Source organism: Gallinula chloropus, assembly GCF_964237585.1.
Source record: "Gallinula chloropus genome assembly, chromosome: 5".
Lineage (NCBI taxonomy): Eukaryota > Metazoa > Chordata > Aves > Gruiformes > Rallidae > Gallinula > Gallinula chloropus.
In genome coordinates, this window is record NC_140090.1 from 10,586,162 (window position 1) to 10,596,814 (window position 10,653).

The following is a 10,653-nucleotide window of genomic DNA, read 5'->3' on the forward strand; positions in this document are numbered from 1 at the left end:
TGTATTAAGTAGCTCAAAAGGTCTCAGGAGAACCAGAGGGGTTTCTTTTTTTATTATTATTTTGAAATTGTAGAAGTGTTTGGAATTCTTCCAGCCTTTCTTTTAAGCTACTATGCCAGAAACTGGTGGAATACAGCTCTAATGTACTGCAGACCTGATGAGATCCATTTGGTTTTGATAGCAGCCTTTCGTACCGTGCAGGAGGTGGTACGCAGATTTGGACTTAATTACAGCAAGTTAAGAAATCTAATTAATCGGCACCAAAACTCTAATGGATTCTTGAAACAAATACTGACTGGATGTAATAAAATAGAGAATCCTCCCTCCTTGCATCTTTAGAGGCAGTTGGCAGAGGATGCAGAGCACAGCCTTCAAAATAAGAGTCTGGCACTTCGGAGCGCTGGCAGAAGTGGTAGCCTGGGGTGATGCTTTCTGCTTTTCAGGTGGTTGTATGTAGTAAGTGGAACAGTGTAATTTCTCATTGCTCTGATTCCTCATCTGTAATCACACAGTACAGATAAGTAACAACTCCAGAAAGGGATGGCATCTGTTTGACATTTATTCATACAGTAATGGTACTGGTAAAGTGTAGCTTGTGTGGAAGCTATCAGGTTTACTTTACAGTGCAGATTTACTACTGCTGGTTGTAGATGGTGTTAGGCCTTGTCAAGTGGAAGGGCTTGAAAAGCCATGCCAAACTCTGCCTTCAACTTCTTCAGAACAACTCTGGTTTTATCTGATCTTCAAGAATTTGAACCCCTCTGAATAACTTATTCACCCTTACTCTGTTTTGGCTAACAAGGTAGTTTGTGCCCAAAAAAACCCTATAATATCTTTTAGGCAGAGGGCTCTAATGAGAATAAAGAAAAGGAGAATGCATTCTGCTTTCAGAAGAGAGTAATTGAAGTAGAGGTGAAATGCCATGTTAAGCACCTACTATGAGATGCAGAAATTGAAGAGATTATGACAGCATGGTATAAGGAGCTGAAGAGGCACAAGTAGGTTTTTAGTGGTTCATATACACCACACTACATGTCAAGCACCTAGAAATGCGTAACCAACAGAATGAAGTGGGTCTTGCTTCTTCTCAGTCAGGAGGCTGAACCCTCTCCACACCTCTGAGATGTTTAGTGTTTCTGTCTGTAGCACAGTTAGGGTTAAAAATCCAGAGTAATGGCAGGGAGATTGTGGATAACTTTAATCACTGCATGAAGTCTGCTGTAGCTTTGATTGTCTGCCATCACTTCTGCTCTGGCACTCCTGTACAACAACAATCTCTTGGTGACCATCAAGCACAAAGCAGCAGCTGTGAGATTCAGGAACTCGCTCATTGACCCATGTGGTCTCCTACCAGTAAGGTTCATGTCTGTGGTCTCTTGAACGTAAAATTTACCAGTCCAGTTACCATTCCCATAACATTAGACAGGAGTTTATGGCAACAGAAAGCCACTTAAGGAGGTTTTTTAATATAGATGTTAAACTACAAGGCTAATTTAATTACTCTCTATCTACCCCATATGCTGTAGTCTTTGCTAGGTGTTTATTTAAACTTCTGAGTTGTTATTGTTTAGTATGATCAAAACCTGCTTGATATTTGGAGAAGACATCCCAGATCACCTCTGGGCATGTGTAGTGTTGCAGGATGAGGCTTTCTGAAGTGATGGAAAACAACCAGTATGCTGAGAACAGTGAATGGCTGTAATTCTGTCATTTAAAAGATGAAAGAAATAAGTGCCAGACCTTTGACTTCTGTCCTTTATGTCCTTAATGCGTGACCCTTTATCTCTGTATCAACTAGACTGTCATTACAGGTGGAAGCAGTCTAAACTAAACCACGAGTTTAGTTTAGTTCATGATTCCCATGAAGTGTAGGAACATACTAGTGTACCTTGAGAACTGAATGGCAGTTTTTCTTTGGAATTTCCCTATTTTGCCTACCTGCTTAGTAAAACCAGTATGTAAACTTCAGCTTAGGCAGTCAGAAAATTTGTCATACTATTTTTTGGGGGGAATAGTGTCATCATACCCCCCTAACTTAAATATCACTATGAAAACCCTGTGTAGGTAAGGTGGGATTTTGTTTGATGGGGTGTTTGGCAGGGGTGGGGGGGGGTTGTTCTGCCACAGTTGAGCTCTAGCACCGCTCTAAACTAAGAATGTACTTGAAACCAAAGTGTGGTCCATCTGCTGCCCTGAAAAATCTAACCACTGTACTAAAACTGTTGCACTTCAGAACTTAAAAATAGAGAGGGGTAAGCCACTTATGACCTGTGTGGCTGCAGGATTATTTCAAAACAACTGTGTTTTTCAACAGTTTGGACTTCTTCCTGACTTTGATGCATGATGTGAATTCTTGTTCTGCCTGTTCTTTTATCTCTTCTACTTAAACTGATCTGCTGTCGCTGGTCGCTTCATATATTATGCTTACTTATCCCTAGTAGTGGGTAAGGTAGGACCTTTCCTGGATGTGCCATATTTGTGATTTCATGGGGCATCAGAGCAACTGATCATGCTCCCATACCAGTAAAATTCATTCTTGAATAGATGGGCACATCTCAACTCTTCCTCAGCCACCTCATTTTTCCAGTTACTCTGCAAGGAGCAGTGCCCTCTTCAAGGAGCCTTACTTCTCATGTGTTACTGAGCAGACATGATGATCATGCTAACCTTCAGGAGTGTCTCCCTTGGATACCTCCCTTAGACTTCCAGGGGTCTAAGTGACATTGCTGTTTCTTTTAAAGCCTGCATGGATGCATTTTTTTGTTCCCTCCCAAGTGACGTTACCAGTTTCCTTTCAGCTCACATTGCCAGTTTTCTTTCTGCTTGAGACACTTGCCACTTCTTCCAGAGAGGCACAGGAAGAAGGGGTAAACCCTCAGACTTTGCTAAAGCTTTAAAGCCCAGAGGTAATTGACACTTGGGTCATGTTGTGCTGATCACTAGACAGGCATGGGCTCGCTTCAGGAAGCCTGCAGCTGTGAAAGGATTGCCACATACTTGAGAATCCAGACTGAGTCGGCAGGACAGATGAGAGCATTTGTGACGGGAGCTGATTCATTCTGATGATCTCCAGTAGCACATGCCCTGTGTTGCTGGCTGGAGTGGCATCCTATTTCGGTCACTGTGCCAAGTGAGACGTGCAGTTACCTCTTGGCTTTAGGCCTGCCTCGCTGTATGTGTCCAAGCACTGTCATCTTTGTTAGTGAGAACCTATTAAACACTCTCCAATAAGCGTTATAAACTGGAAAGAAAGCACTTTTTGCCACTTCTAGAAGGCATCAGCCTAAATGACAGAACTCAAGCTCTGAATTGATACAGCAGACAAAGCAACACACTTTAAGTCCTTCAGCTCCTTGAGCATCATGATGTTAAGGGCACCTCTGTATTCGGGCTGAACAATGACAGCAGCCTTTAAATACTGCCCCTTTGCTTTTCAGAAGGTGTGATGTTCATGTTCCTATGCCTTAATGCTTAAGCCTTGCAAGATTTCTTCTGCACCACATCTTCTATTGTCTTGGTGCTGCCTATTGACAGTGCTGAAGAAAAGGAATAAATTGTTTTCCTTTCCTGTAAGGAAAAACTGTGTCCTCTTCAGCTGGACACTTCTGTTAGATCTTGTACTTGTCAAAAGATGAACTGTAGTAACAGCTAAAGGAATAAAGTGCTTTTCACTGGTTTACTTTGTGACTGGTGTCTCTGTCAACTGCTGTCCTCCCTTGTTACTGTGTGTATAGTACTTAAAGGCTAAATGAATTAAATTTGTATTTAATGATGGCTGTTTCTCACCAGATATGCAGCTTCTATTGATGACATACTGGAAGAGGAAGAGCATTATGCAGATCAGCTGAAAGAATATCTCTTCTATGCAGAAGCACTACGGTATGTACAGAATATACAGCTTAAAAGGAAGCTGTAGTCTTTTCCTCTAAAATTGTGTCAGTGTTGAGTTTAGTTTGGTATCCTCTTCTGTTCTGCAAGAAGTGGAAATTTCAGTGCTGTGGAATCTCCATGTTTTCACCTCTGATTACTCATATTTGATTACCATGGGGGTGGCAATAAAAGTTATGGCTGAGCTGATCAGTAGTGAAGTGATAGAAATGTTAAAATCTGGGTACTGTGGAAGGTAATACTGCTAATTCCTCTGGTTCCCCTGTTTCCTTGGCTTCTGGCTTAACTCTGCCCCAGTGTGCTGAAAGCTTCACCTTTCAAATGAGAGAGGCCAAAGAAACTTGGTGCAGCCATCACCAGGTTTCAAAGTGTCCTATGTAACTTTCATAGCTGCAGGCTGTTGTACACTGATTTTTGTTTTGTTTGGTGTGGTTTTTTACACTAGCCTTTATAGGGCAGTCCTCCCTTACAAGTGCAGATACAAAAGCAAATTATTTATTATTACTTTTATTTATTATTGCTTTTATGCTGTAAGATTGTGCCTAAAGCTGTTGTGCTTACCACAGCCTGGCCCTGGGCCCCTTGGAGAGGTCCAGTGGTGCTGTGGAGAATCAGGTTGGTGTTACTGCTGCTGTGTGGGAACCCAGAGCACTTGGAGCCTCTCCTGGGAGACAAACGTGCATCCGGCAGTACGGATGTAGCATCGTCAGCCCACACAGGACTGGGACTTGCTGCAGGTGGTCAGAGGGAACTCTCCTCTTTTCCAGATGAAAGGCACTGTATGAATCTAGGAGTACAGTTCCTTTTTTGTTTCTTAAAAAATCAAAATGTGGAGGATTTTGATTGCTGCTGTGATGAGTACTGTCTCCCAGTACCTTTTGTCATAGTTGTGATTTTTTTCTGTAATGTATTTGGAATGAAACTGTTTTACAGTGGCTTCTTAACTAGGTGATAGGGCTTGTATGGCTGTGAGTGTCTTGGATTTAGTCTAAAAAGAGGAGCAGAACGCTGCTGTACTAAGAACTTTCTCTATACTTTGATCCAAGCTTGCTTAGCTACAGCTTTTGCGGAGTTATGCAGTCTGCGATAAGGTAGCTGAAGTCAAACTAGATAACTGAATGTGCTGCCTGCAAAAAAAAAACAACCCCAAAAAGGCATGATGCCATTTGTAAAGCTTAAATGGAGGGAAGTGTACCTAAACAAAGTATTACATGACAGATCTTTCATTACTTACTTTTCAGGGCAGTTTGCCGGAAACACGAACTAATGCAATATGACTTGGAAATGGCTGCACAGGACCTAACATCTAAGAAACAGCAGTGTGAGGAGCTGGCAACAGGAGTGAGCCTTTTTCCACTTTCTTCTCCAAGATGCCTTTTTTTTTTTTCCTTTTAATTTATTTTTTATTTGAGCCAAGTTACTTAGAATGACATCTAAATGGCACTAACATGCTGGCTGCTGCTTATGAGAAGTGGTACCATGTGAGCTTTAGGCATCGGAGGTTTAAAGTAACTTAGCTCTTGGTGGCAGAAGCTGTTTGTACCAAACTTCTTTTATTGAATACTAGGGGAGGAAAGGGTGGGAGGAAATATAACCTGAGGGGAATAACACAAACAAGTCTGCTAAGGATCAAAACGTTGGGAATCCTGAATGGTTTCCTCTGCCTTCAAAGGTGGATGTTACTGACGAGTGGTGTTAGTCCCCTTTACATGGAAGATAATGTTAAAATAATATCTGAAAGCGGTAACTTTGGAGTGTTTAGAATTCTTAATGTTGTTGTTGGCTCTGTTAATGTTCTATACGGAGCTGTTTTATGGCTTTTTTTTCTCATACAGAACACAGGACTTTCTTTCTGCAGTAGGAAATGTGCTCTGAAAGGTTACCTGCCATCAGTGAAATAAGTTGCTTGTGGTCCAACCCACAGACCAGCCTTAAGGAGAACAAACATCAAATTCCTTCTTCCACTTGGCTCAGTCTAATACGAGCCACGGTATCTACCATAGCTACTGATAATTCATGAGAATTTCATTCACAAAATATAAGTTAAAGCAAAAAAATAGTTATCAGCTGAATAATAAGAATAAGCCCAAATGCTGGTAAAGATCATGAGATGACTTGTGGCTGTGCTCAAGAATCTCAACCCTAGAGTATCTTTGTTTTATTGTAGACGGTGAGAACGTTCTCCTTGAAAGGGATGACCAGCAAGCTCTTTGGGCAGGAAACCCCAGAGCAGAGGGAAGCAAAGATAAAAGTTCTTGAAGAGCAGATACAGGAAGGAGAAGAACAGCTTAAGACTAAAAATCTGGAGGGCAGGTAAGTGGGCTTAACTTTTTCAAAGAAAACACAGGATTTGTCTTAGCAAAAGTCCTGGACTGGATGCTCTTGAAGGTGTTTGCATTTTATAAGTGTTTTTAATATATTCTTGGTGTTTATGAGCTGTCTATAAAAGCTCCTGTCAGCTGCAAGTTGTGAAATAAAGTACAGTACATGCAGTTAGCTTCTGGTCTGAGTGTATGGCTTATGTAGAACTTGATGACTTTCCCAGTTACTGAGCCCACTGTAATGGCTAACGTGCATGCTTTTATGTTCAGCAAGTAATATGTTTAGCAGGTGGGCTTGCAGGTCTGCAGCTGAATTGCCTAAGATTCAAAAGCTGATTTGCTTCAAATAAGGTATTTGGTTTAGTTTATTCGTATGAGCCCTGAGCTCATATTCTGCAACTTCTTCTTACGTGGGGGAGACTGACTCCTGTTGGAAAGGGATTGGAAGTTCTGGCGTTTGAATAACTGCTTTGCAGGGCCCTAATGAAATTCTCTTCAGGAATGCAAACATGAGAAATAGGAGCTGACATTCCTGAAGCAGTGTGATTGTGTCAGGACATGTTCATCGTATAACACGAGGGGTTGATGTAGTATCTCTTAGTATGTGAGGCCTAGAGCTGGAAAGATAAGAGTAGTTCATGAATAGTTCAAAACAACAAGACGCCTCAGTAAATGCAATTTTTTAATCATTTTGACAGAAGTACTGGAGATCTGCTCTTGTAGCTCTGGAAGCAATTTTGAAATGAATGCTTGCCTTGCATGTAGAGTCCAGCACAAATGCAAGCTGTGAATTACAGAAATCTACTTCCAATTTAGTAAGGAGACCTGAAGACACATCACCAAACCAACAGAATTAATTCCTGAAGTGAATTGTCCAAGTGAAATTTGCATTGTAAATGTGTGTTATATTCAAGTGTCTCAGATCCTTCTGACAAGTGAGTTTTCACTCTGGAAAGACCAAGATTCTGACTTGATAATTGACAAAGAAATGTGCTGTTTCATGTGCTGAATGTTAGCATAAAGATGCTTCCTTACCCCAGTAGAATCTGAGAAGAGAAGTATATTTGAGATTATGCTGGTTCTGTAGCAGTGATGCTTACCAGGGTGGGATGGGGGAGAACCCAACCAAAGCCCCAAAACAAATAACCCAGTGAATCCTGTCAAACTAATTTTTCAGGATTAAAACCCTTAAGAAGATGGTGCAGAATTAGGTAGTAGTGCCGGTTAGAAAATGAGGACAGTGTGGGATGCACGATAACTACAGAGCTTGGTTTACTGACTGAAAGATGGAGCGCTTTGTCGTGTGTAGCTGCTCTGCTGAGGGGTCAGAGGAAGGCAGATGAGTTGCTGATGGCACCTGTAAAATAGGTTACTAACAGAAATACTGCTTTTAATTCCAGAGACTTTGTGAAGAGTGCCTGGGCTGACATTGAACGCTTTAAAGAACAAAAGAATCACGACTTGAAGGAGGCGCTTATAAGCTATGCTGTTATGCAGATCAGCATGTGCAAAAAGGTACGTGGAGCTTGTGAAAGGCCAAGGTAGTGTATCTGTCCTGTCAGCAGGGGATCAGATGCAAGCTTTCAATACCTATTAACATTGCAGTCACAGAAGGTTGGAAGTCACTAGTGTAAAACCTCCCATGTATTCCATCCTACTCTGGTCACGTGTTAATGTTGAGACAGAGATATAAAATAGGCAGTGTGGTCCAGTTCCAGTGTGGTCTCTGCCTTGTGTGAAGTTTTGTGGGACTCTTTTTGTAGATTCTTCTATAGAGGAGAGTGTGTTAATGAGGTTTGCAAACAAAGTATATTTCCACCTACTTATTTTAAACATTTTTTTTAAAGGGAATTCAAGTTTGGACAAATGCAAAGGAATGCTTCAGCAAGATGTGATTATCTGGAAATGAATTTCTTCTCCAAGTGCCAGAGAATGGAAGCACAAGTGTATAACACCGATCTTAAGTTGCTACATGACTTTAGATATAAATCATGAAATAAATGAGTTGAGTGAATAGTTTTTCTTTCTGCTGATTGTAATTGTTAATAAAGGACAAAAAGGACATGCTGTTAATTGTTTAGCCCCGACTGCCACTTCTGTGGCGTGTTTTATATGTGGTAGCAAATAATTCAGGGGTAAAAGAGTTACTGAAAACTACAGCTCTGTATTGGGGCAAAGGTACAGGACAAGTTATCCCAGAAAGTATGAACTGAACTGTTCCGAGACTTGTGAAACACCACGCTCTGTAAAGTGTAGATCACTTCCAGATGCCCTTCTTTTCAGCCCTCGCTGCTTAGAATTTGTAATGCTCAAGGGTGCTTTGGTTTTATAATGGGACACACAGTTGTGTTCTTGAGCTCCACACCATAAGAGACAGAAAATGAAATACTGTAACGCCTACGGTTCATATTTAAATGCCTTTGCATGTCCATAGAGAAGCGTGCTTTGCCAGAGTTCAGGTTAGGCAGCCTCAAGCTCCTGAGGTGTCTGGAACTCTACAGTCGAGGTGGTGTACGAGGTTTTCATACAATATCCTGCGTTGACTGGTTCCCACTAACAGTTTTGATACGGGCATTGATTTCTTACCGAACTTCTTCCTGCGAGTAACGGCGACTGGTGGTCCAGCTGAACAGCAAAACCAAAGTCAAAGCTGGTAAGAAGCAGATGCAACTTCTGTTTGGTTGTTTGGAACCTGTTTACACTACATGTGAATCTGGCCTGTGGTACCTCTTCTTGTAACTGAAGCAGTTTGGTTCTTAATAGTTCCTAATGAAGATGCTGAAATTGAAAAGCCGGTGCAACTTCTGTAGTACTTAAGAACAGGGATATGCAGAATCCACGGTGAACCAAGGTGTCTGTTTGGCTCTTGTAATGATGTTTCAGTGTGTTTGTGTGTGTGTATAAATATACACACCAGTATACCATGAGTTGTGGTTACAGGTACTTGTATTAAATGTTTCCAGTTATGAAAAACACTTAGCACTGTCTAACATTGGGCTTTTTCTGCATAAAGTTCCTGAAGTCTTGTGGAATTTGTCAGACTTGATTGCTAGTCCTAAAAGAAGCTTCTGTTAAAAAGTGTATTTAATTATTCTGGGTTGTAACACTAATCAGACTTTTTTTCTTTTTTTAAAAAAAAGACCAGGAAGTCCTTAAAAGTTATTTTGGTAAATTATAACGTTGTTACATATATGTCCCATGTTACTTTTGTCTCTGCAGCATTTCTTTTCTATAGAACCATTGTAAAGAATTCATAGGCCTGGTGTACACTACAGCTTAAAACTCTGAAGTAAAGCGCCGGTCGCTCTGATAACCTGTTGGCTTTCTCAAAGCACGTGTGTCAGTGATGCTCCTGGCTGAGAGATGATGTTGGGCAGCAAGAGGTCTCTCCCTTTAACATTTACAAGGAGAAGCCTTGTTCGTTCAGAGGCTACAGTATCCAGTTCTGATACAGGCTGAAGGACTCTTACATTCCAAACCTAGAAGTTGCACACTTGCTGTATTCAGTAAACCTTCTAAAGGAGTGGTGCCTTAATACAATACCGTGAGGCGCTCAGAGTAGGTATTTTTCATGCACTTTGATTTTTGGTAGATCTTTTTCTGGTGCCTCTTTCCACATTTCACTTGCTGTACAGCTTATTAAATGTATTAGTATGCCTTTTTTTCCTCCTCGCTAGTAGTACTAAATTTAAGAAGGGAACAAAACAGTTCTTGTAAGTTTTGTGCCAAATAAGCTAAATAAACTTGCTCTTTGATATTTTTGTTACTCTGGTTTTTGTGAAAGACACTGTCTTCTCCATTCTGACAGCTGCTGTTCAGCTTCTTGAAATCGGTTCTTGGCTCTCAAGTGGCCTCCAAACTTGGGTTTGTAATGTAAGTGGGAAATGGGTCGCAGCTAGCTCATCTGCCTTCTGGGTGAAGAATGCAGTGCTAAGGCCAAAATTAGATGCTTGTTACAAGCCAGCTTTGATCCCTGCTTTGGGTTTGCCCAGACAGAACTAGCTGTCTGGATGTTACATGTGTCTTTCTCTGGGAAAGAGAAGATCAGTTTGAAAAGGGGGTGTGGCACTTGACAGAAATTGGGTGTGAGGTGGGGTAAGGCTAATTTGCAGTAGCTTTATTTCTCCTGCTGTTTGCAGAACAGCATTGTGGGCTGTCAGTGTACTTGTGGATTGTAGCAAACAGCAAAGGATTCTCCCCCCTTTTAGCTTTTTAACTAGGGGAAATCACCTAGTTAACAGCTGTTTCCATGTGGTGGTTAGAGTGCCTGTGACAAAGGCACAGTCGTGAAGCATGTGGGTTTTTTTCTCTTTTAACTTCTGTAGCTTGATGCACTTTGCCTTGAGGAGCTTCCCTTGGTTATCCAGTAAACATCAAAAATGGGTGGAAAGCCTTGAGAATAATAGCAGGCAGGCTCTTTGGGCTTAATCTCGACCCATGTATA

At 41.3% G+C, this 10,653-nt stretch overlaps 1 protein-coding gene across 1 annotated transcript in view; it reads left to right on the plus strand.

Moving 5' to 3' along the window:
• Positions 1 to 9,958, plus strand: part of SNX4 (sorting nexin 4) — a 34,288-nt gene extending 24,330 nt beyond the window's left edge. The window contains exons 10-14 of the mRNA XM_084265082.1: positions 3,790 to 3,879; positions 5,130 to 5,229; positions 6,056 to 6,201; positions 7,610 to 7,724; positions 8,057 to 9,958. Coding sequence (XP_084121208.1) covers positions 3,790 to 3,879; positions 5,130 to 5,229; positions 6,056 to 6,201; positions 7,610 to 7,724; positions 8,057 to 8,104 — 499 coding nt within the window. The 3' untranslated portion in view covers positions 8,105 to 9,958. The remainder of the gene's footprint in view (positions 1 to 3,789; positions 3,880 to 5,129; positions 5,230 to 6,055; positions 6,202 to 7,609; positions 7,725 to 8,056) is intronic.
• The last annotated feature ends 695 nt before the right edge of the window (positions 9,959 to 10,653 follow it).